Here is a 27,040-nt window from a genome sequence, read left to right on the forward strand (position 1 = left end):
TAAAAAAGAAGAAGAAAAAAGCAATTTATTAATCAAGCAGTTTTCACGTTTTTCAGAATGGAATGATATGAAAGATCTTAAGATGAGATTCTGTCTCCTTTGGAGATGAAAAAGGCAAAAATGAATAAAAGCAGACATTTAAAAAAAAAAAAAAAAAACCCACTCAAAAATGGAGTTAAAAAGTGCTCAGTTCCAGCCCAGCTTTGTTGTGGCAGAATGGGAGAGAAGGCCTGGCTCAGACAGCTCCGGGTCTGGACAGATGCCAACTGCAGACCAGGTTTACGTTTCCCCACCAAACAAACGTTCATTGGCAAGACACTAAGGAGGACATTGCTCTAAGAAAGAAACCAATGTGTCGACCTTTTACAGTAGAGATTAAAAAACGTTATCAGCAGCATGCCCACCCACCCCCTCTTACTCAACCAAGAAATGTGTGATGCTCCTTGCCGTTGCTTTGTGCGGAGCGAAGCCGAAGTGGAGGAGTGTGGGGCAGAGTGGTCAGCACAGGCAGTCTTTGAAGGTCACAGCTGACGGGTGGAGAGGTGCAAGCAGTCGTTTGGCTATAGCTTGATGGTACCAGTGGGCAAACTACTGTTACACAGTCTGTAGTAGCGAAGGTCGTTCACCAGTCTCTGCACGCTTTGAGTGAACGAGGGCAGGTCCTGGAATGGAGTTGGAGATAAATTAATTTACAGGAAGCGTCATGTTGACGTAAGCGTTATGGATGATGCTTTCAGGGTGCAGAGGACATTCATTAAATCTGCTCAAAAAGGGTTTTATGCTTTAAAAAGGTCATTTTCACACGACAAAAGCAGGACCTCTCTGAAGTGGAGTGCAATATTCAACAGATATTTCGGAGTCAAACAATGAAAAACAATGGCTTTATGTGAATTTGTGAATCCGGCTGGATTTGAGGTGCGTAGGAGGAGCTGCAGACTCCAAAGTGTGAAAAAGTCAGGTCCAGTGGTGACAATGAGGAATGCTAATGTGGTATTTAACTAGCCTCTCATTTACTTTGCTTCAGCTGAAAGCGAAGAAAAGAAGCACCGGTATTTGTCCAGCTCACCTGAACTGTGCTTTAATTACCAACTTTGCTAAACTACAGCAGGAACAACCAGAAAAAAAAGGTAAACCAATGTAAAAATCCCTGCAGGGAAGATGTTTTCTCACCATAGGCTTCTTATGAAATATGGAGCTAAAAACAATGGCCTAGTCAAAGTCCAAAACTAAATCCAATCTGTGATAATGGCTTGAAAACTGAGGTTCACAGATCATCTACATCCAACCTGATGCTGCTTGCGCCAATTTGCTAATTTAGACGTGCAAAGCCGGTACAGAAGTCCTGCAAAAGAGCTGCAGCTATTATTGCGGCAGGTGTTTTTTTTTCCAGGTGTACGTCTGAGCGGAACATGAAAAGAAATACACCCCACTTTTATTTGTAAGAAAAACTAAACTCAAATCAACGCGTCACTGTTCTTCCACCCCACAACTATACTCTACTTCATGTTGGTCTACGACATCACATGGTCATTTAATAACCACGTCGGTGATGATGAAACTTGCACTACATTGGTCACCATTAACGAGACCAGCCGAACTGCTCATCCTCTTCTACCTCACACATGCAACTTAAAACGCATGGCAACAAAATACAATGAGGGTTTGTGGCAAAACTTGGAAATGTTCAAGGAGTATGAATATTCTTTAAGGCTGTACTTTCACACAAGGAACAAGGTATTGTGACTTAGGGTTTATTTATGTGTACGGAGATCACTGATGAATGAGTTCAGAGTGGCTGCTGGGAATTTTATCTGCCTCCTCTATCGCTACACTGGACCTGAAAGACTCCCTTAACGAAGACTTTTGTTCAATGCCTGAGTGTTTTTAATCACATCCAGCCATTTCAGACGGTTGACTGTTAAGATGAAAAGATTATTAAAGCACTAATACAACCAGCACTGCCTTAAAGGACAGCTCCCTGTAAGGCGTCAGGCCTAGTGGTGTCAAAGGCGTGATTTTATCTAACGCAGAATGTGTGAAAACAAATGAGTGAAAACAAAAGACAAAAGATGTTACTTGACGAGTCGTGGGGGGGGAGGAAGAGAAAGCTCACCTGTTCAAGCTTGAAGTTGCGTGCGAGAACGGCCCGTTGATTGGTGTCCACGCCTTGACAGCCGTTCAGGAACTCGGGCATGAAGGCCGAGTAGAAGGTATCGAAGTCGACAGACGCCATGTTGTAAATGGCGAGGGTGATTTCCTCCTGGAGGAGGTCGTGACTTTTGTGCAGCAGGACCTGCAGGAGCACGTTGATGAAGTGGAAGAGCATCGAGGTCCTGAAAAGCTTCTGAAGGATCAGAATAAATACAATCGGAAGGTGAGTTATAATAAAAGGTGTTCCAAAATATGTGAAAGTTGGTAACCCTTAAACGTTTCAGGTCCCCGAGAACAGAATCAGCTGAAGGTTTAAAAATCATTCATCGCATAAAAAACTGGAACTCTATGAGATCTAGAAGCAATATTATTAAATTCTAAATATTGTTTATTATTACGCAGATAAGGAGGGATGGGTACCAAATTCTGTACTTTTATAGGCACCGACCGAATCACGTCGGTACTATAGAGTACTGATTCACGAGAAATCTAATGGTACCTAAATGCATCACTGTGACACTGAGTAAGTGTAAGAGTGGGCAGTTTTCCATGCGAACACGAACGCAGCATTGCACGCACAAGTGCGTGATGGCATCAGGAAACCAAGCATGGCTGATAGAAAGCGGTCGAAAGTATAGCTCCACTTTTCAAAACGCGCTGCAGATTATGCTGGCGGCAATATTGTGAGGCGTAGAGCGAGGCCAGCAGCAGGTATATTTCTAATCTCATGAAGCACAGGTCACTGCTGCCAATTTAGTACATTTCTCCCGATATTTAGCGACTCTTCAAACCTATGCAGTGACCTTTTAAAAAAAAAAAAAAAGAGAGACTAGCGAAAAATCCAGCGACTTTCTATTGTGTTATTGCCAATTTCCGGTGAAAGCACCAATCGATGTGAAGTTGTCTTGAGGCAGCGGCGAGCGCTGCTGTGAGCTCCTTCACACTTCTCTTAGCCTGGTCTCACAGACAGCTGCTGCTGCTTTGTCTTGAAACCTGCCTGAAGAAGTCAGAGCAAAGATCAGAAAGGAGAGCCTGTTCCCTTATTGCAAACATACCTCGCCCTGGATTACCAAAGCGGGATAAAATATTATATTTTTTCTTCTTCTCTGAAACTGTTGCACTAAAACTATTCCCTGAATTTTATGCACACACAGCTTCAATCCTGCATTCACCTCGTCCACTCTGTGCCTCTGATAGCTGTTTTGCTAAAAATGTGTTTTATGTGGTGTGGATTCAGGCAATGTATTAAAAGTCAAATTATTTAATAGGGTTAATTTGTAGATCCAAACAAGTTTGTATATTGAGAATGAGATGTTAAATTTGAATATTAAACTAACATTTATTACCACAAAGACACAAAACAAGTAAAATGTTAATTTTAAAGTTAGTGTATCTATCCTTGATTTGAGCAGGTAAATAAGACTATCTGACAATGGAACAAGTATTTGTACCCCTAAAATAAGATAATTAGACATCCTGAACTTGAAATAAGATGGAGATTAATTGTTCCTATTTTAATAGCAAAAATCTTATTCCATTAGCAAATCATCTTATTTACCTGTCCAAATCAAGGACAAATACACTGATTTTAAGAATATTTTGCTTATTTCTAGTTCCGTTTTTGCAGTGCAGGTACTGGGTATTGGTTCAAGTGTAAAATGGTCAATGACTTGTACTTGTATAGCGCTTTAACTAGTCTGACGACCCCAAAGCGCTTTACACAACATTCACACCCTGACGGTGGTGAGCTATGTTAGTAGCCACAGCTGCCCTGGAGCAGACTGACAGAAGTGAGGCTGCCATACATCGGCGCCACCGGGGCCTCTGACCACCGCCAGCAGGCAATTCAGGTGAAGTGTCTTGGCCAAGCACGACTGAGATGGTCAGAGCGGGAATCAAACCGGCAATCCATCAGTTACAGTGTGACCGTCGTGAAAGGAACCCATCCCTACACATAATAACTCCTTAATAACTTAGTAGCTCAAACTGTAAGAAGACGGAGGAAAAGCTGAACGTACTCTGTGATACAACTTGTGCTTGCTGTTGAGTGACTCCAAATAGGACAGATTCTGCTTGAAGATGTGGATATCAGTTTGCAGGAAGGACTGTCCAAAAGCCTGAAAAGATATTTTGACAAATAACAGCAAATGAGGCTGAGCGAGTCTTTGCAAAACGCAAATGTCCTAAAAATCGGATCTATTCTTTGTTATATCGATAGGCGGGAGACGGGTAAACACACCTGCATGGCTGCTGTGAACTGGGCCTCATTCTCCATGGTGTCGTCCACACCTCCTCTTTGGACACTTGTTAAGACTGAGGTTTTGAAGAAGTACCTCCAGTTTTGGTGCAGTATTTGGTACAGCAGCTCAAACATTTCTGCCTTGACATCCGGGGAGGACCGCTGCTCCAAGAGAAAACATTCAGGAAGAAAATGAGATTCGGACAATCAGGAAATCTCTTTATTATATATTCATTATCAGGTCAAGCATTTGTCTTTACCTTCATTATCTAGTAAACAATTTTTAAAAATTTTCAGGATTTTAAAGAAGAGAAAGAACAAAGCATGCTATGACACTGCTCATGGTACAATACAATATGGCATGACTGTTTTTATTTGCCTTCTAATCGGAGTATTTTCCACTAACAGTGCTTTAGGCAGGTTCATTTGCCTCCCTGAGCCTCTGCAGCGCTCCAGATCTCCCTCTGAATCCCTTGAGCTTGAACTTTTCTTAAAAGATCTTGACGAACAAAACATGCTAAATTACTGAATAATGAATCATTAGAATAAAAAACGTTTATTATTTTGATCAATATTTTATAAATTTTAGCTGAAAAATAACCAATATAAACACCGTAAGCTACTAGAAAAATCGCCAGCCACTTTATTAGGTACACCTGATTAAAAAAACAAAACAAAATCATCGACATGGCAGCAACTGGAAGACAACTTGCTAGAGTTCAAACCGGGCATCAGAATGGGAAAGAAGTGGGATTCAAGCAACTTTGAACGTGGCAGGGTTTTAACAACCAGACAGGATAGTCTCCAGAATAATTCTGTTTCAGGATTACAGTGAATGATCCCAAAAAGTGGAAAAGAAGTAATAGAAAAAATGAAAGGATGTTTAAGATGATAGAAAGGCAACAGTCACAAACCACTTTTTACAACCAAGATATGTTGGATTCTCACAAATCCAACCATCAAGCAGATGGGCTAAAAAGTAGAATTAAGATGGTTCTGAAAGCAAAAGGGGTCAAATCCAGTAATATAGCAAGGACTAGCTTATAAAGAGGGCAAGGAGAATATAGTTCTATCCAATCCTATTATTTTGTAATTTTTCCTATTTTTTGCTGGTCACCTTGAATTCTTATTGTATTTCTAAAACAACTGAATAGAAGCGAAATTCAGCCCTTTTAAATGTCCTGTTTGCAGTCAAGGGCTGTTTCTCCCTTTTTGGCTGCTGCTGTTCTTCAAAAGTACATTTTCAGATTTGTTAGTTTGAGGCGAGGACATTAGCCTTTTTTTAACATGCAAAACTATTTATACACCACACTATATTTTATTGAAAACATTTTTAAAACAAGCTTAAAAGTATAAAGAACTTAAATTATAATTTATTTAACAAAATATTACCTCTTACATTCAACAACCAATACATTATTCATACAATTATTTAATTTTATGATCAATATAGGTAATAACTTATCATCTAAAGACTACTAATAACAGGAGGTGATATGCAGGTCCAGACGAGCTGTGAGTGTGGAGATGTCACGAGTACGCTTCTGTTCAAATACAGATACGTTCTGCGTGCTCCCGTTCTCCCCAAGTCCGTTCTTCCTGTGTTCTTGCCAAGAACGCAAGTCCTGAATTGAGAAACGTCCAAGGTTCCTCTAACGCAAGCTCAAAATAGCGCCCTCTGGTGGTTCTAGTCTTAGGGAGTGTACTTGGTTCAATACTGATTACTAACTTTTTCCAATTCTCATTTAGTCAGATCAAAGTGTGCAAAATGGTTGCCACGTCAACCAAACACACGATGCGAATAACATCCTGCGTGCGGTGTAAGATGAGACTAGAAAGTCTCATACTAAGTAAAACTGTACCGCACTGTTTCATGCAAGAGGGAGACTTAACAGTCAACCGTCTGAAGATTACTTCCCAGACATCCGTCATAAACACCAACTGACCTCTGCCACAACTGGGTAGACCTGCTCCATGCACAGAGAGAGGATGCTGGGCAGGAAGGGCTTGAAAGCTTGACCAGGCTCCTGCACCACCACCTGCAGGATTTTCAGGAACTTCTGCACCACCCTGCATCCGGCGCTGCCTTCATGTAAAATACTGGCAGCCAGCTGCTCCCTGGAGAAACATCACGTCATATCAACACTTCTTATAAAGACAGGATGTAAAAACACAACATGTTCGGTACGAATGCTGATGTAAAGTTTCCTTTTTTTTTTTTTTACCTTGTGAACATGCTGAGGAACGTTTGGATGATCTGTCCCGTGAAAGCTACGCCCATTTGGACTCGCAATGCTTGAAACAGAGTCAGGAAGAAGGCCAGCATCTCATCGGTCACATCTGCGACAGAAAAAGTCACAATCACAAAAGCAGAAGTCAAAGAGCTTAAACATTAAGTTTTCATGTTAGAGTATTATTTTCAGATCTTTATCATGTTGCTTGACATAATATGCTTTGTATTAATGGACGACCAAGAACTAGTTTATATTGCAACTATGAAATTGGTTAACAATCTGAATGCTAAATAGATGCTGAACTATTAACCTTAATTCCTTTATTTAAAACATGGGTGAGCTAAACTTTGACCCAGCTGTTGGTTAAAGTTGTTTCTGCACAGCACTGCTTACACTTTAGTGTTTTTAGGAAGCAAACGTTTACACAAGTTTCAACGACGGTATTTTTCTGTGAGAATTAAAAATGTCTCCAAACGTCAAGAAGCATTAGCAATAAGACAAGCCAGTTTAGGGACAGATTAAATGGATAAATCATAAAAGAAAACTGTATATCCTGATAGGGCTGGGCGATATGGTTTAAGAATAATATCTCAGATTTTATTCTACCAAATCAGATTAATCACTTTTCCCCCGTCCTTTTCATTTCACAAAACAAAATTAAAGAAATTATTTTAAAAACTTTCTTTTATTTCAAGCATTTAATCTGAGAGTTAACCTGAATTCAAAGTGCAACTAAATACAAGCAGTGTAACATGCTGGTAAAACAAGATGGCGGCCCTGCCATTATAAACAATGAAAATCTAACAAAATGTTTGCTGCTAGTTGTATCACACAGTGAGCTGAGAACAGGATTCACTTGTGTAACTTCAAACTAACTTAAAAAATAAATAAATAAAGGAATAAATTAAAGTGTCTCATCTTATGGTAAAAAAAAATTCCTCTATACAATATATTTTCTTAAACTTGTATTGAGCATTGCAGGCTATTCTCTTCATGGAAGCCCAATCAGCGCATTGGCAAAATAAAACCCAGATTTTCCCAAAATTTTATCTTAATGGTAGATTTGAATGAATCGATTTATCGCCCAGCTCTATCTCCTGAGAAGGAAGCGGAGAAGCAGCCCCAACTCATGTGTGCATTTTATATAGGTCAAGGATGCAGGTTAGCGTGGCGTCTGCAGAACAAGATACCTAGGATTTAATTCTGCCGTGTTGCGTTTACAACTTGCAGGAAATCAGACAAATGTGAAGAAAAAACATTTAATGTGGCCACACTTTTAGTTTCGACTCTAAATCAAACTGGCTTTGAGAGACGAACCTGGCTGCTGAATAAAAACTGGGAACAGGTGAAGAGTCACTTGGACTGACTCCTGAAGACTCTGGTAACAGATCTGCCGTGACTTGGTGGATTCACTCGAGATGCTGTCGACTATATCCCTGAGCACAGGCAGAGTGTGATGTATCACTGCTTTCACTGGGGAGGAGACAAACAGGAGAAAAAAAAAAAAAAGATGCTTATGGATCATGAAGAATGAAAGCAGGCAGCGTAACCTTTCAGACGGAAGTTACTGAACAGCGAGAACGTTCCACCAACCATTATCTAGACCCGGCTGTCGTGCACTGATGTTCACCGTTCCTCTTAAAACACGATACTCCCGCGTGAGAGCGGCCACTAGGGTGCCGTGACTGTTGGAGCGCGTTTGCCATTGCTGCTCGCTCTCGGGTAAGTTGGGCCATGGAAGCAACAGCATGTTGGACAAAGATCTGCACACAAGAATGTGAGCCTGGACGAAACACAGACGGACACATTTGGTTAGTTCAGTCACAGAAAACATTTCTAAATGTTTCATCTTCAGAAGCGGGAAATACATTAAAATTCAAAAAGGATCTACAGCCGGATAAGATGGTAAATTGTGACATTTAAGCAGCGATTCACAAAACGACGGCAATAAAATCTAAATTAACAACAAAACTTTCAACATAGAAATGGTGCATCATCAGTAAATGACATTAACGTTACGTAAACGCTGTTGAAAGCCAACTAGTTTTACCTCCTGGGGAAGTCGGTGGGATTGGTTCTCTGTAGTAATCCGGTTGAAGATGTTCTGAACAGCTGGCAAAGTGACTAAAAACACCGGCCTCACTGTAGCAGTGATGGAAACCATCAGATGGCTCGCTGAGAGCAGCAGCTTCTCAGGTACCTGGAATATTAATAAAATAAATGATTACCATAAGGACTCAGATTCCTGGGAGCTGCTATTTAAAAAAAAAAAATCTAATTATTGCAAACACCCCAGTTTTTTTTTGAAGGAGGTAAGATCATTTCTTTTAAAATAAATTTAGAGGTAAAGGTACATCAAGTAGATCAGGTCTGCTGATCTGAGTTGCTCTTCCAGCTGCTCACACCCAAAGCCTAAAACTTAAACATAGAACTTTTGTTTTTGGTCATTTCATGTGAGAAACATTAACAACTAATTACCAAAACTGAAAGGCCCAGCAATGTCCACAAAAAAAATAGAGAAATCTTTCTGTGAAGCTAAGGTTGGCAGTTTTTACTGGTTACCTCCTCAAACCGCTGTTGCTGCTTTTCTGATCAGGTATCAGGCAGCTTCAGTTTATGCATTTAAAACTCATTCCAAGATAAGAGATTCTTTATATAAGCTATTCTTTCCATCAATCAGATGGATTATGCTCATGCATAGCCTTTTTCATTATACACAAATGACATACCTTAGGTAATGACATACAAAAGCAAGATTTACTTCTTTGAGTTACGGAATTGGCAACTCAAAGAAGTAAATCTCGGCTAAAGAGACGTTGCAGTTTGCATCAATCGTCAGACAGCTCCCATTAAGGACTTTAAAGAGACCTAGTAAAACAATGATGTGGTTCTGAAAAACCTTCGCCTTAGTTTGAAATGACAAACACTGTAGCTGGGAAAGCTGGCAACATGTAAAAGTGAGACACCACAGTTCTAAAAAAAAGAAAAAAAAAGAAAAAGCAACTGGTTTCAAAAATACAAAAATGTTCTATCACACAATTCCTACAGTTTGAAGTCTTTTTAAGAGGATGCCAACGACAGAGTGCAGATCTACCTGCTACCATGAAGCGCATAATACAGTACAACATCCTCACACACCAGTTGCTGCACACTTTTGGCCAGCAGATTAAAGGAGGCTCCGACACTTTTCTCTTGGTTACAATAGCCGACATCGTCTGGTTGAAAATAGACTGGCTGAGCTGCTGGACTTTAAACCTACCAAACCTGCCAGATGTTTATTCCGTGTTTTTGCTTTGGTCGACAAGTCAAAATGATAATATACATTGTAATGGTGAAAAAAAACAGAAAAAGTAAATGATTGGTCCAGCAAACATGGAAGAAATGGGTTTTATGGTGTCCAACGGAAAACGGAAGCCATTTGTTGTGTGGCTGAGGGGGAAGAGCATGAATAAAGACAGTGAAACTCTTACATTTTAAGTGCAGCCCTGGCCAAAGCTTTGTAAAATGCCAATTTTTAATTTGTTGATAATTATCGATATCGATCAAGATGATTTCTATTTTATCAATACGCTTTTTTTCTACATCATCCAGCTTAGTGGGGCTTTTAATCATCTATGTCAGCGCCTCTCCTCTTGACTCCAAAGGCAGGACACTTGTTGCAAGCCTTTGTATCCCTTTGCAACGGGGCCAGATTACCCCACGCTGCTCCTGTTGAAATGTGCACAGTAGCTTGCAAGGAGTAAAAACCTTTTCGACATTGCAAATCCTCCGTATGCAGGACTGTACACCAATTTTTGCACAGCCCTGAGCTACATCCTTATGCAAACGGGTCCAAATACGAGCTGTTCGATCTCTATTTGATATTAATGAGGTTTGCCGTCTGCCTTGCTAATGTTAACTGCTATCCTTTACAACCGCCGATGGCTCAAAGTTTTCACAAATGTCGATTGAAACTAACGTCAAAGATGCATCAAATCCGCCTTGGTGGTTGCTACTGAAGTCACATTCAAACCACATATAGGAAAGATATAAGGAAGTGGCTCAAATCTGACTTAGAAAATTAGATTTGGACAAGATTTGAGCATTTCCACTTATTCTAAAAACGTCTGACCTGTTCACTTGACTCGCAAAAACAAACATTTTCCTTCAATGGCAACGGGGCCTTAGCTAGGATTTCAGAAAGTGACTGCATTAATATGCAGTACCTCTGTAATCCAGCAGAGGACCCACATAACTAAACACATTTCAAAGCTTGCCACCCAAGACAAAATCAAAATATCAAATGTGATGAGAAATGTGAATTAAAGTCACACTGCAAGTATATATATATATAATGGAAATATTCCAACAAACAAATTATTTCATCAAGGTACTACATTTAAATATAACTACAAAGAGAACTCTAAAACTTGCATTTCAATTCTTATATCCAATTAAACATTTGTAAAGTCTGGAGAAACACTTTCAGGGCATTCCTGACCAAACGTTGAGAAAAAATATTCTTACATCCTTTTAAAGTTTCACCAAAAGACAAACGAGGGAATAAAATTGAGGTAAGCACCTTAGTTGTGAGGAGTGGACTACTAGCATTCACAGCGGAGGTGATGAGGTTGATGAACTGGCTCTGGTTCTGACTGTGGACTTCGCTGTAGAACTGAGCGAGCCAGTGGGAATAGGCCTGCAAAGCAGCGACAGCCTGCGCATGTCTGTAATAAACAAAGCAAAGAGGCGCATAGTTAGACAAAACAGGAGACATGGCTCGCTTTGTGAAAAGTGCTGATGACACCAATAGGTGTCAACAACTGATCAACACAAAACCTTGTTTTTTAATCATCAAGACAAGATAAAACATAGAAACCCTGATTGTTCAAAAGACTAGAAAGTATCTTAGGCTTGAGTGAGACGAATAACGACAGTGAAGTTATTTTAAAATTCATTCTTTTTAATCCTGTAACTGCATAATGTACGAACATAAAGCTGCTCTAAACAGGAACCGTCGACTCCCCCACCCCCCAGGCTGCCGGGGTGGCTTTTTAGCATTTCTTAGAAAAAAATATTCACAGCCGGAGACGTTTAAATTCACACCAGCATTTTTAAACTGTTCACACTCAGCGTTACCAACAAGAGAGAAGTTGAGCTGAGTTTTGTAAGTCAGCGGTGCTTAGAGTGAATTCATGACATGTGATACTCACACGTCAGTGAGGTCGGGTTTGAGCACAGAAGGCACAGCTGTCTCCAGGTCGTAAAGGCCGGTCTGAGAGCCGTAGCAAGTCACCTCAACCAACCTGAAAGAGGACAAAAAAAAAAAAAAAAACAGTCCATTATGTGCCACGTATTTCATAAAAATACCACAAACGTGACAGAAACGTTAGAACATGAACATTAATGCTAGCACCCCCCCGCCTCTTTCAGAGAGGACTGACCTCTCCACCACAGCCAGAGCATCAGTGAAGCGCGCAGCAAAAACCTCTCCGATGAAATGCTCCGCTAGGCGTCCGACTGCCTGTAGCAGCGAGCTGAGGTCTCTGAGGGAACAGTGGAGGCGCCGGCAATCATTCTCTGCCGTTATGTTCAGCCTTCGACCTAAAAGAAAATAAATTATAATTAAGTAAACGCTCTCGAATTAAATCAACAGACATCAGAAAATGGTCCGCGCTTTACGTACTTGAGCCAGTGGTGCCGATGAATTGCCGCAGACCCAGGTACACTTCCAGATTTTCTTGCAGAACTGGAAACTGGAAAGACAGAGGGCCGGAATAAATGAGACTTTTGGAATATATGCAAAAAAAAAATCCTTTACTTTAATGTCTCATCAACTTAGGGTAGACGTGCAGCAAAACCAGCACATAACGGATAAGGACAGGGTAGGCTTGTTAGTAAAGGGCTGAATAAAGACATTGAAGCCACAGTAAAGCTCAACAAGCGATTACAAAATGAAGTGTCCCTCAGGAGGAAGTGGGTTAAAAAAAAAGGAACAATTTCAAAGTTATCACAGTTCAAATTCAGTTCTTTGAACTAAGTAAATAAAGCACGATGATATAACAGTCCACAGTCACAGTGAACTGCATACATGCAATACTAGGTAGGGCACATTATAATAATAAGTTTTATTATTATCATTTTATTTATAAAGCGTTTCATACAAAGCACTGAACAAATTATAGATTTGTTATTATAGATTTAAGCTGTGAACATCTATATCTATTGTCCAGTTTGTTGGACTCCAGCTTCCCTCACGGAGCACATCAGGCATTTTTCTTTAGCTGCCAAGATGCTAGGCCCAATGGAAACGTAAATGATTAAATTAATTGTCTGGGAAATAAAGATTACAATTATAATTCATAATTATGATTATAGATCATAGTTCATATACAGTGTAGTTATTGTGATGTTCAGGAATAATGTCACAATTATTATTTTCCCTGAAATAATACAGCTCTGGTTTTTGATACGTTAGCAACACTGTGCTTGCAAAATAATAATGAAAAAAAAAAAAAAAAAAACATAGTAGGAAAACCTTTCAAAGGAAATTTGAAATCAAACAGTCTGACTTACAGCACTGCAGATTCACACGTCATAAGTTAAGAATTTGTTGACATTCTAACAAGTCGATTAAAAGTTACAGGCCACAAAACGTGTATTTGCATGATCGTGGAAAGTATCAAAGATATCAAATTGTAGCCAAGTTTATCCTGTTAATTGTTGAGGTTTATAACAACATCAATCAACAGCGGCCTATTTTAACATTGTATTCTTTTCAAAGTGAGAGTCAAAGGATGAACTGTGCTTGCCTTCTAAAGATGAAAATTTTATTTAAAAACTTTTTGCACAAAGATGTGAATGACAGATGAACACCGTGTTCCCTACTGTACCACCCTAGATATTTTAGTTTTACCAATGCTTTTACCCTTGGTTTAAAAACAAAAAATATCCTCATAAGAAGAAATCCTATAAAAAAGTGCAGATAAACTAAACTTTAAACAAAAAGAGGAACATTGGGAGCATAGCAGGTAATCCTTCCAGAACAATTGCAGCTTTGCTTTTTCGTATAGATTTGTTTTTTCTATTTCCTCTTGATCATAACCCATTTTAGCAAACAGCAGCCGACTTCTCACGGGACAAACTGTCCCGGCTTTAGAAGCTCTAGTAAACACAGCTGCATTCTTATTGTGGAGTACAAAGAAACAGAACGCATTCTTAAAGTACGCAGAACATTATCGTTTCTCAGAATCTCTGAAGTTCTTCAGCTTATGCAGGTTCACACATGATTAATAATAGAGCGATTCAGAGGGGAAGGGCGCTGCAGTCCCTTTCAAAATAAAATGCAGTGTCAAAATAAAAACAGTACATTTGGATTTAAGAGCAGAAATAATTCCTAGCGTCCAACCTTCCTTCTTCCCTAGTGTTCTACCTTCCTTTCTTTCTTCCTTGTGTTCTACCTCTCTTTTCCTCCCTTGCGTCCTACCTCGCTTTCTTCATACATTGCACCCTACTTTGCCTTCTTCCTTCCTTCCTTCCTTCCTTGTGCCCTTCTTTGCATCCTACCTTGCTTGCTTCTTTGCATCCTACCTGGCGTTCTTCATTCCATGTGTCCTACTTCCATTCTTTGCATCCTATCTTGCCTTCTTCTTTGCTTACATCCTACCTTGCTCTCTTCCTGCCTTCCTTGTTCCTTCCTCGCTTTCTTCCGTGTCCCATCTCTCTTTCTTCCTCCCTCGCGTCCTACCCCGCTTTTAACCTCCCTCGCCTCCTACCCCGCTTTCTTCCTCCCTCGCCTCCTACCCCGCTTTCTTCATACATTGCACCCTACCTTGCCTTCTTCCTTCCTTCCTACCTCGCTTTCTTCTTTCCATATGTCCTACTTCCGTTCGTTGCGTCCTACCTCACTCTCTTCCTTCCTCCTGTCTTATCTCCCTTCCTTGCATCCTACCTCACTTTCCTCCATCCTTGTGACCTACCTCCCATCTCCTGGAACATTTTTAATTATGGACTTTCTATTGACCGTATTTGTAAGACGTCCCGGTCTTGTAGGAACACAACCTAATTATTCTAATATTTGACTATTTTAATTCAGGATCATCATACAAAAACAATTAAATGCAGGAGTGCAAAACGCACTCCAGCTGCATCATTAAGCTGCAAGAACGTGAATTAATGATGTTGTTTAACATAATTGTTGACGTGCAGGAAGCTTTTCGGCTCAGACAAGCCATTAAACAAGTGGATTTACTGTGGAAAGTAATTTACTTAAAAGGCATGCTAAACTGGTAAAATGGAATATAATGCCGGCATAATGAGAACCGCCGTCTTACCAGGGTTGAAAATGCATGGGATGGGAGCAGTTCCATCACCTTGGCAACCACCTCCAGACTTTGCCGTAGGTACCGTTGCCATTCAGTCTGTTGCTATAGTGATAGAATGAAGAAGAACATTCAGGCTTTGAGGTGAGAGAGAGATGTGCCGGTGTAAGGAGTTCAAAGATTGTTACGCTAATAATGCAGTACATTTATATTATATTATAAACCACCGGTTGGTACTTGGTGATAAAGCAACTATGAAACATTTTTATTTTTGATAAATCTTCTTACATCATCATCCAGAGTCTCATCATCCAGCTCCTCCAACTGAGCCTGGTTGTATCTGAACTGAATGCGATTGAGAACCTCCCTCAGCAGAAGAACTAAGGCATCTTTATACCTGTCAAATCCCACATGAACGCAATTAGTCCCAATAAAAAGACATTAAAAGAGCTGTACACAGGTGTACTGTTTGCAGTTAATAAGACTTACCTATTAAGTACACTTTCTCTGTCAGCAAGTCTGCTTTTTATTTTGGTTGTGAGAAAATCCAAAAACACGCTCCAAATGTCCAAACAGGCAAAGTATCCCTCGTGCGTAGGCTGTTGATTCAAGGAGAAGCAGTTCTGTATAAACTCTCTAGCAATGAATAAATATGGTAATTAGTGATGAAACCCATCGTTACCTGGTTGAAGGTGTACTTGAAAAGCAGACCGAGAAACTCTACAATCGGAAACTGAGGACTTGACTCAATCCTTCTCAAGTGGACGCTCACAAACAGGCGCAGAAAATCTGTAAACTTTTCCAAGTAACTGCAAGATCACAGAGACACAATTAATATAAAGGCAGTCGCTAAATGAACAGTATTTATACCACATGGTCGTATTTTGTCCAATCAAAACCACAAACCGGAATGTATTTAATTAGCAATTTGTGATAGGCAACACAAAGTAAACATCTCCCCAACAAACCACCTGAAAACCAACATAAAGTCCATATGATAAACAATGCAGAAGGAAAAAGCAATAAAGAGCTTGTTGGTATAAAAAAAACAACTAAACCAGCTCATTGAAAGACTGCAGTTAATGAAACGTTTTCCTGAATGTTGTCGCTCACTTGCTTTTTGCCTGCTTCTACGGTAAAAATATACGTTGACTGTTTTTTTTCCCCACAAATAATTTCTTAAATGCAATCGTTTACACTGATCTCTGTATTGAGCAAATCAATCAGGATTTGAGGCTTTTTAAAGATGTATTGCTTCCTTATTTCACTCTCCATTTTTATTAGGTCCCTGTCACACCTGGACTCGCGTTTCAAAACTTGGTTTAAAAATTATCCATAAAAGCCTGAGACACACTGAGAATTCAGCTGGTTACCAGGATTTTCATCATCAGCTCTTATTGGTGGGCGGCTGGCCTAAAAACATGAACATGCAACCGAATGCACTGCATGCAGCGATTCCAGATCTATTAGCAACAGCACTCTTTAGTATGGCGGCCATTACTTCCTCTGCTAAAGTTGGAGGAAGCAAAAAACAGCTTTAGAAATCAAAATTAAAAGAAAAACATTTTGTACAGAGGCTACTCAAAGAATGCAGGAAGGCTGAACTGAGTAGAGCAAAGTTTCTGTTTTATCCTTTCGGGCTTTTATCCGCTGCATGTCAATTGACAATCTCAGCTTTAAGATAAGGGTCCATTTTCTTGGGCAAACACAAGAAACAGCCTACTAACAATGCCAACCCTGCTAATTATATAATTATTAAGCCATGCACACAGTGACTGCTACATCTCAGATGGTGTGACATTGGCTCTTTCCCTAAAGTAAAAAAATAAAATAAATGATGGTCTGTGGCAGTAAACTATGGAAAAATAATCTCTATTTATATCCTTATATGTTAGTAGGACTTTCACAAAAAACAAAAATATAAGATGCTTGCAAAGAAGGACTATTCAAAACAAGAAATTTATCTTTTTTTTTTAATTAAAATCAGAATATTCTTATTGTAGAGAATAGCTTGGACATCAATCTTTGTTGAACATAAAGTGCAAATAGCAACCAACAAACGAGTCTATGTATTAAATGGTTTGACCAGTACTTAATGCTATGGTGAGATTCCTAAAAGTTTCTGGTAAAAAAAACAGTATTTACTATATGAACTGTAAAACAAGTAATAACATATTCCAGACACCTAAGGGTCGTGTCAGACCATTAATTGTTACGTAGCCAAACATTTGAGACCTCTGTGATTTGGAAATTGTTTTTCTTTAAATTGCTATCATATTGCAAATGCAATTTATTGTACAGCCATAAATGTTAGAACAAGACCGATTGATGCATCTATAAACATGAGAATATGGCAATATTAACATTAAATCGTGAATAAGTATAAGTAAAAGATACTATATCCCCCCCCCCCACACACACACACACACACACACGCAAACGCACAACAAAAGCTCTTACATCAATTACGCTTGTTGATAATTTACCCAGGTTTCTTTAAGAATGTTTTACCAGTCATGGCGTATCAATTGATTTCCAATTTTGTGTCCAATTTTCATTCATTCATTAGTAATGTTATTAAATAAAACTATCAACTATTAATTGCCTTAAAAGCGTGAATGTGTCAGGTTGAGTGACAGATTTACATGATATCCCTAAGCACAGACGCCACACAGGAGCGACATGGAGCAAAGTGCCGCTAAGCGAGGCCACAGAGACAATTCTAGCGACGCAGAATGCGCGATTTTGCCAATCAAAGCGAAGCCAGGGTGACAAGAAACCTGCGAGGGATGTAAGGCGACAGTTGTTAAAGTTGGAAAAAGCTGAACTTTAGTGTCTAGTTGCCTGGAGACAACCAATCAGGAACTAGATGTGGCTGCACGTGGAGTGCAGCGGAGGCAAAGCAGTTTATATTCATCGTGGAAGACAAGATGATAATGACGGTCTGCGGCCGGCCTGAGTTATATGACTCAACCGAGTACTACTGAGACAAGTCCAGAAAGGACCAAGCCTGGAGAAGAGTGAGTAAGGAGGCTGGAGTGACAGGGAAGTGTGGCGTCACTAGATAGCGCCATTATACTGGTGTGTTTCTGGCCTTTCGCCCGCTGTGCCGGTGATAATGTCCGGCGAGCGACGACACGCAAAAGTGGCGACTTTGTCTCGCCAATGTGACCGCACTTTAAGACTGACCGGCAGCTTTGACGTCTTCCAGTCAGGTTTTTGTGCTCACCACGGCATAGAAACCTCCCATATCAAGGTGTTCAATGCAGGGTTCCCACACCTTGGTGAACATTAAATTCAAGGACCTTGCAAGGACTTTCCAGGACCAATTTCCTCAAATTCAAGGACCACACGTGGCAGCATTTACCTACTGTGACCGCTAAATAGGTTATCATATTTTAATACAATGCAAATTCAATAAAAGACTAAATGGCATAGAAGTTGTTGGGTCAGAAGCAATGCAAGAAAGTGGACTTAATTTATAGCCTACATTGATATTGGTCATATTCATAGCCTACATTTATATCCACAGTACATGGCTATGCCATACTACATTACATATAAGATGTACATTAGCCTACCGTTTCATGGAATTTTATGGAAAAAAGTGCAGCATTGAGATGTTCAGAATTATATCAATTTGTTTCACTTACTTTCATCTTTGATGAGTTGGCAACACTGCATGAATGTAACCTATTGGACACACGTAGGCCTAAACCGTAGCCTACCAACTTACGAAGAAGAGCGAACGTACTTTTGCAAATTAAAAGTCTGCGTTATCAACATAATTTTAAAAGATCGTGTGGTAGTAAAATAATGACATGAGTCGTCATCCGTGTGAACTTTCAACCCCACAAAAAAATTCAGACTTTCAAGGACAAGGTGTTTTTTTTGGCTGTTTTCAAAAACTTTCAAGGGCTTGAATTATTTTTTTTTCAGATTCACAAACTTTCAAGGATTTCAAGGACCCGTGGGAACCCTGTCAATGATATGCCAATGAATGCAGATGGTTATAATGGTATTATTGGACTTCAGCGAATCATTTGACGCTGCTGACCACAGTATATTACTGGAGAACTGGGTCGGTCTTTCTGGTACAGCACTTGACTAGTTTGAGTCTTACTCAAAGGAACTCTGCTAAGTCGGTTTTAGTGTAAAGCTAAATATAACCATTTTTTTCAGAAAGCAAACCCCACACCAAACATTCCCCTTTATGCAAGGACACGATCTGCGTCTGTACTGAGCCGTACCTCTCGTCGAGTTCCTGTAAGCGGCTCTTGACCGTGTGAGCGTTGTTCTCCTGCGTCAGCCTTTGCAGGAGGAAGAACGTCTGCTGGAACATCCGCATCAGGTACTCCTCAAAGTCCATTGGCACACAGTTCTTTGACACCAGTTCGTTGACACAGGTCATGGCCAGCACGCCGAGCCGAGCGCGGTCCGCCTTGTTGACCTCGCTCTGCTGCCCGTTGCGACCCTCTCCGTTTGGCGTTCGCACCGCCCCGGGGTTCAGCTGGCCATTAGAGGGGGAGGAGATGAGGGGGCCCGTCTTGGCCTTTGTCCGCAGATCACAGCCGAAGCGTGTGAAGTGGAAAATGGACGCCAGCAGGGTGGGCGTGATACTTGTGGACAGTGGGATCCAGCTGAACAGGTGAGCCAAGCACTCCAAAACAAGACAACAGAGCTGATGACTCTCATTGTCCAACGCAGCCATAGGCTGACAAAGCAGCTTTGAGTATTGGCTGCCCTGAAACAAACTGCCCAGCAATTCCACTGACACATTAAAGAAACAAAAATCGGTAATGTTAACTTACAAACTGCTTGATGAAAGACATGTTACAACTCATCAGCAACATTTTTCTTTTTAAATAAAGTCATAATTATTAGGCTTTTATATAAAACTAACAAATAAAAAAAAGGACAATTCACTTACCACCTTCCCTTGAAGTGGGCGATGGAGGCGGGGTAGAAGCGATGACGCTGTGCTTGTCCCAGTAAGTCTCTAAGATACCTGTTGGAAACAAAGCAGTTCAGTCATTCACGAGAAGGTTTCATCAGATTAACCGCTGGGCTCTAAGATTTTGATTTAAATATGGCGCTTAGAGAAAGCATTCATGCCACCTTAACCCGTTCACATCCCGGTCACAAACTTATGGTGCTCTTTACTGGGAACATATGTGATACGTCAACATAAAATATTTCAAGCCTTACAGCAGATTACAGCAGGTAGTTTTCCCCATCTTTCACGGGGGTCATTCTAACACGTCTATGTTTGGAGCTTTACGGTTTCCTAACAAGAATCCTTCAACATTTTTCCTGCATTCAGCTCCATCACCTCCCCATCAACTCTGACCAGCTTTCCTGCCCCTGCTGAAGAAAAGCATCCCCACAACATGCTCCGGTCAACACCATGCTTCAACATGGGGACGACGCAAGTGGGCCACAAGTTTCCCTGCCGGCCAAAATATTATTTGTCTCGTAACACCAAAGCACCGTCTTCCACATCTTTTTTCACCCGCCTTTCTTTCAACAATGGGTTTTTTTCTTACCATTCCTCAAAAAGAGACGGATTTGTGGAGCGCACGGTGAACAATTCTCCTGACAACACATTATCCCACCTGAGCTGTGGACCTCTGCAGCTCCTCCAGAAATACCATGAATGTCTTGGCTGCCTCTCTTACTGATGCTCTCATTGCCCTGCCTGTCAGTTTAGGCAGAGGGTGATCACATAATAGGCGTGCAGACGTTATTACACTCTTTCCATTTTCTGACAATGAACTCAGAAATGTCCAAACATTGAGATATGCTTTTATAACCCAGCCCTGCTTTTGAAACTCTCCACAACTTAATTTCACATCTAACTTTACGTTCCTTAGTCTTAAACCTGGCGCTTGTTGATTAAGGTTTTCTAACCTCTGATGCCTTCACAGAACAGCTGCCAAATATTTACACCACGATGGACTCTTCCTGATTAGATGGCATCTGAAGTTAACTGGTGGCAATGGATTTTATTTGGGGTATCAGAATAGAGGGGTTGATGGCAACTGGATGTCACACTCCTCCAGTTTTGATTTGTAAAGCTTTTGAAAGTCACACAGCACTTTTACACTCCCTTCAATACAAAAAGGTTATAAGGGTGTGAATACTTTTGCCAGACACTCAGTATTTAAACGCAACCATTCAATAATAATTCTGCAGACCCCGAGGCCCAAGAGGCTCGTGTCCAAGTTTGTTCACAGCAGAGGAATATCTCAAAGGCACTTCCTACCTGTCAGCAGCCCAAGCACTGTTGGTACCTGCTCGAGCAGCAGTTTGCGCAACTCGTCCTTCCTGGCAACGCTGAGGTCTTCGCGAGGACAAGCAAGCTCCTCCGATGTGGTTTTCAACATCATCAAACCCAAAGGAGCAAGAGCTGGGGTCTGGATCAGCTGGAGAGGAAAAGTGGAAAGAGATGACGAAATTCTGCCACCAACTTGAGCTGTACCTGCCCTCCGTGTCAAGGCAGGAACATGGAAGTGCCGCGGGCTTCTTGTTTAAGTAACTCAACATTTTACATTGTGTCATTTTTTGCTTTTTGCATGCTTTTTTTTAATACATCAGCACAGTACAAATTTACTGAAACATCTTTTTTAACAGTGCTTAGTCAGCTTGTTGGAACTGCTTATTCTACCCAAGTAAACATGTTCATTATAAGAGAAGCTGTGGTTTTGCAGGGTTTGTCAAAGGCAACTCATTGGACAGCTTTCACGCTTCAAACGCAATTCGGCGCACGGCTCGTGACGCCTAAAACCTGGCGTTAGCAGAACAACCGCTGGCGGGCTCACCTGAAGGGTGCTGGTGAAGAAATCGTGGTAGAACATTGGCCAGTCCTGACGCCCGATGTCCACAATGACTTTGCAGAGTTTGTTACGGATGAAATACGGCACCGACTTGTGCTGAGCCAGCAGGAGTTTGGGAAGACAGCTGCGAATCTCCATCTTGTCTTGGGAAGCTAATCCAATCCACATTTTGTTCACCAGATTCTAAAAAACAAAAAACAAAACAGACGGCGACAATTTTACAAACAACGTTTTCTCAACAAACGTCACCGAATAAATTCAGGGACCAAGTTTTGCTTTTGAGCTCAGGGCTGGCGAGAAACCCCCGGCTCCCACTCATTTCTGTCAGTCCATGCATCTACAAATAAAGCATTATTCTAACACATCCATTAAACAATCATTGAGTGTGAATTCATATATTTTGTTGTTGCTTTTAAAGGCAACGGCAAACTGAAAAAGCCCGCCTACACTTTACAACACCGGTTAAAATCGGCAGTGCTTGGCTAATTTGGGATTTACCCAGGTGGTTCTGAAAAGTCTGAGAATCACAAAAATCTAGGTCAGGAACTGAAGCTTCAAGTTGTCAAGTGGAGCAAATCCACTAAATCAGCAACGGATCACATCATTATATCTTCCAATGAATAAAATTATTATTTTTCTCTGTAAACCGTCTCCTTTCTAAAACATTTAAAAGGCGACGAGACTCTGAAAGAACTTCCTCCTGCCACCAGCGGGACTTACTTCAAATACTGTGAGACTGTACATCATTACATACTCATTCCGAGTATTGGAGAGGAAGAACAAGCAGTGGCGCCATGCTCCCGTCTGCTGTGCAAAGTTATTCAGCAGCTCTTCTGCAGTGGGGGGGAAACAAAAAAAAGAAAAAAGAAAAAAGAAGAAGAAGAGGAAGTGAGCGTGAGATCTTAGAGAGCTGCATGACTTTGTAGTGCTTCACCTACAGACAAACTGAAAGTAAAATGTTGCAACACAGGAAGCACATAATGTCACGTAAAAAAAGAAGCACATAGCTAACTGGTAGTATTTACGAATCATTTGACATTTAATTCCTGTATACGGCACGTTGGGGGTTCCAGACGTTTTAAAGACAGATGCATGTTGTAGGGAAGAGCGTCGTGTGATGAATCCTTATCAATCTGACATCTGTATGAACTGAAGCTGCGTGCTTTTAAACGAGGCGATAAGACGACATCTGCAAACCTTATTTTCAATGCCACAAAAGGGATTCTGGCTTTATACCGCGACGATGACGGCGTCGCCGATAGGAAATGAGTAGGAGGGATCTGCACGCAGTAACGGTTCTGATGGCCTACATCTGAACTACAGGCGACTGATGTTTTAAAGCTGCAGGCGATCTGAACGGGATTTAACCAATGTGTAGTGCTTCTTTTTTAACCCAGTAAAAGATTTCCTCTGCTACACTAAAACTGGGAGTATACACATACTAAACATCTGGAGGTGGTAAACGAATGTGATGGCAGAACAGACGACGGTGGACACACTAGCTAGCGTTACGATTTTGTGGTAAAGTTCAAGTTGGTATTAAAATGCGGAGATTTAATGTTTTCAGGTTCTATAAGTAAACTTTTTGGTGTTTCTTCAATGCCTTGTAAAAAAAAAAAAAAAAACAAGAACATCTAGCCAAAAAAAAAAACAACTATTGGCAATATCACGAGTTTTAACTGGAGCTTAGAAGAACTGACTCAGACCACACGGTGTAGCGGTGAGACAAAAGGCCGTTTTATGCTCTTTCCGCCATCCTCCAATGTGAGCTACAGAGAACTTTATGGTCCAATCCATTACTTGGTTTTAAGTTTTACATGCCCTTCATCTGAGAAGGAATAACCCCATTCTCCTAGCAGAGTGCAATATTTTTCATGCTGAAATCTGTACTTTTCCACACTTTCGCCCATTATGTACTGTGGGGGACCACGGACAGACGGATGTATGGACAAACCTGAGGGATTGTGGGCAATCAGATAAATCAACGGGCGGGTGACTAAACGATGGTTAGAGAGTGGATGGATGAATAAACTGATGGATTTACAGAGGGCTGCACTGCGGGAGCCTCTTGCAGCAAGGCGGTCCTGGGTTCAGATCCCAGTCTGGGGTCTTTCAGCATGGAGTTTGCATATTCTGCCTGTGCATGCGTGGGTTCTCCGGCTTCTTCCCACATACCAAAAACACGAGTTCGGGTTAATTGGTCTGTGTAAAATTACCCACAGGTGTGTGTCTGTGAATGGTTCTTTTTATTGTTGTGTGTGTATCCATGCTGCCCTATGACAGAAGGGCAACATGCCCAAAGTGTACGCCGACTCTCGCTCACTGACCGCTGGAGACAGACACTGGAAAGTAGTTGGATGGAAGTCGTTTTGGCTGGAAATCTATCTCTGCATAAAGTCAGCGCCTCAGAAAAACAAACGGCCTAAAATTATACATTACCCATTAACAAAAAAGGCCAGCGCGCCATCAAAGTTATATTTAGTGGAGTTGGGCTGCTAAACAGTACACAATTAAGATCGGCCCCATTTTAAAATGACAATGCAGCATTTATTGGTCCTCTTGTCAAATCATCTGTGGAAAAATGATTTCAACAGAGAAAATAATCCCAACAATAATGGTTTTGGGGGGGGGATTGTACACAAATTGATACATCGCTATTTTTACAGGCTTTAATATTCTTAGCATAAACTTTATACGACGACTGCCTCGGATCTCTAACCTGTAGATTGCGTTCATATTTCCTCAGAAATCTGAACTTACCTATTTCCCGTTTCCGCTCATTAGTCGTGCAGCTATGAAAGAACTCTGTCATCAGGTTCTCCAGCGCGCGCAGCGATGATTCGTCCGAAGCCTGGAGGATGATAAAAGCAGACAGTGCACTCAGACCACAGGGTAGGAATTTGACGAGCAAGAGAAAAAAAAAAAGAAAAAAAAGGGTATGCCTCTTCATAGAAGATAAAAATCTGCTCGCATGCCAAAACCCAGATAAAGCTGCTCCGTGTAAGTGTTTCTAAAACAAACTCAACCAGGTAAAACCGATCAAGATGTGTCACAATATTGAGCGGGACCATTTGGCCATTTTTCATTCTGAGGCCGGTGCAGCTAAGGAAACAGCACATGAATTAGGCTCCCTATAGCCTAAAGTAGCTCAGGGGAGGCATTTGGTAAGCTCGCTTCCTTTGCATGCCCTGACTTGCAAACGTGATCGTCTCACTCAGAGAGTTTTCATGCAATAACGAGACCTTTTTTTCCCCTTCTTTTTTAAAAACAGTCTCGTTGTATGTAATGCAGCGATCTTGCTTTCTGCTGCAAGAGAAGCCGGGCCTTGTCTGGCAGAAGCGATGAGCCTTTAAGGCAGCAGCAGCAGCAATCATGACAGGCAGGTTTGGATTCCTAGAATAAGCCAGAACTTTAGCCCAGGCCAAAACATGTCTCTGAGCAGATTTTTTTAATTTTATTTTTGTCTGCAAAATGGGCGTCTTGCGCCGTGAGATGGCTCAGACGGGTTATCAGATTTCACGGAAATACCTGGCCCCGAAAACCGTTAGATGTCACGACAACACGAGCTCGGTGGGATATCCACTCAGGCTGCGCGGACATTTACTTAGCCCGGAGAGCCGCGTCGGTTCAGCGCCACCAAACCGGGGAGACAACTGCTCGGCATACTTACCATGTTAGGCTGGCCCAGATGCGTCCTTCAGTTTATGGAGTCGCCGATCAACTGGCCGTCGCAGGCCACCATTAGCACGTCGCTGGTAAAGTCTAAGCTAACACAAGCTAAGGTGTCCGCTGGCTAACGTCGCCGCACACCGCTTCCATCATGGTGCACAACTCCCGGGTTGGTGCTCCGCACGCAGCAACACGGCGCACGCCGACATAGCCGACTACTTCTTTATAGAACCACCTACAAAGCACGACCAGTATATCTGCCTCGCTGTAGTAAAACGGCACGGGTTAAACGGGCTGGACGTTGAAAGCGTCTATCTCAAAGTGTAAAGTTAGCTGCATCGTCGTGGTGTTTACCGTTTACCGTTAGACTGACAATATAAAAAAACAGCTTTTGACGAAAGGAGAGCCCGCGTCGCCTCGCCCGTCCCACCCGACGTTACGAAGCATTAATCAGCGTTCAAAGTCTGCCATTTTCGACGCCTAATTACCCAGTTGCTGCCGCTGCAGCTGACGCGGCTAAAGCTGTTAGCTTTTTCTAGAAGGCTGAAGGCATCACTTTTCGTTAGCTTAAAATGTCAACCGCGGGCACGCGTGGCCGCCGCTCACGACCGGACTGGGCTCGCGGTTTACAATTTCGGCTCAGATTAATATTTATACGCCGGGTTTATCTTGCAGTCTTGCAATAATAAACCCACTAACTCTACGCACGTCCGTCCCTGTTATTTCCCTTTTCAAAGCTTTTAGGGCGGCTACTTCCAGATCAGGCTCTGGTTCACAACTTCCTCTTTTGACACGATCAACCCAATCAGCTTGCGTCAAGTCAAAAAGCGGCAAGAAGCACACAACATCCGGTGTCGTATTTGATAAATACTGAATACTTTCAGTATTGAGTGCAAGCTCTATTACCGCAACACTAATGAGATAACCCATTACTTACTTAAGGCTCTAGAAATGCCCCTTCTCGGCTTCTGTAGAAATAAAAATAAACTCACTTTGTTTTAAAATAGTTTTCTATCTAAATAACAATTGTAAAAAACCGTTTATATATATATATATATATATATATATATATCCTAAGAAAACTGTTTGGGAAATATATTACCCGACTTGAAATTATTGGATGATTCGGGCGAAATGTCTAAATATTAACATTGTTACCTTATGTTGAATATATATATATTACTCCTCCACAATATATATATATATATATATATATATATATATATATATATATATATATATATATAGACAATTTAAATTATTAAATTCTAATCAAAATATACTTCAGTATCTATTGTTAATGTTTGAGCTTTTATTTTGAAAACTGCAGTACATTTTATGCATTGACCTGTAAAAAATACCTGTGCAGCTTTATGTAACATGCTTATATTTATTTTTAAATGTTAGGAAATAAAGACAATGGTTTATTACTTAATAAGGCTCTAGAAATGCCCCTTCTCGGCTTCTGTAGAAATAAAAATAAACTCACTTTGTTTTAAAATAGTTTTCTATCTAAATGTAAATCTAAATAACAATTGTAAAAAACCGTTTATATATATATCCTAAGAAAACTGTTTGGGAAATATATTACCCGACTTGAAATTATTGGAT

General features: G+C 40.9%; 1 protein-coding gene across 1 annotated transcript; it reads right to left on the minus strand.

Moving 5' to 3' along the window:
- On the minus strand, window positions 1–26,242 carry xpo6 (exportin 6). The gene is made up of 24 exons (XM_012882233.3): window positions 25,431–26,242; window positions 24,521–24,611; window positions 22,481–22,593; window positions 21,746–21,943; window positions 21,190–21,349; window positions 19,855–19,932; window positions 19,175–19,694; window positions 15,607–15,733; window positions 15,414–15,523; window positions 15,213–15,321; window positions 14,937–15,029; window positions 12,290–12,359; window positions 12,048–12,207; window positions 11,817–11,909; window positions 11,186–11,330; window positions 8,675–8,824; window positions 8,218–8,407; window positions 7,942–8,097; window positions 6,616–6,730; window positions 6,337–6,508; window positions 4,391–4,552; window positions 4,170–4,268; window positions 2,114–2,344; window positions 1–662 (listed from the first exon to the last, which is right to left on the minus strand). The coding sequence occupies exons 1-24, from the start codon at window positions 25,431–25,433 to the stop codon at window positions 561–563; spliced, it is 3,447 nt and encodes a 1,148-aa protein (XP_012737687.2). The 5' UTR covers window positions 25,434–26,242; the 3' UTR covers window positions 1–560.
- Between the last annotated feature and the right edge of the window lie 798 nt (window positions 26,243–27,040).

The sequence above is a fragment of the Fundulus heteroclitus genome, unplaced genomic scaffold (assembly GCF_011125445.2).
Source record: "Fundulus heteroclitus isolate FHET01 unplaced genomic scaffold, MU-UCD_Fhet_4.1 scaffold_48, whole genome shotgun sequence".
In the NCBI taxonomy this organism is placed as follows: domain Eukaryota; kingdom Metazoa; phylum Chordata; class Actinopteri; order Cyprinodontiformes; family Fundulidae; genus Fundulus; species Fundulus heteroclitus.

What these genes read in the sequence shown, in the direction of transcription:
- xpo6 (XM_012882233.3), bottom strand. An exon ending in TTACAGGAACTCGACGAGAG is followed by an intron (nt 15,734 to 19,174) that starts GTACGGCTCAGT and finishes GTGATCTTGCAG; the next exon opens with TTACTTGGAAAAGTTTACAG. An exon ending in TTCCTCAGCATGTTCACAAG is followed by an intron (nt 6,509 to 6,615) that starts GTAAAAAAAAAA and finishes ATGTTTCTCCAG; the next exon opens with GGAGCAGCTGGCTGCCAGTA.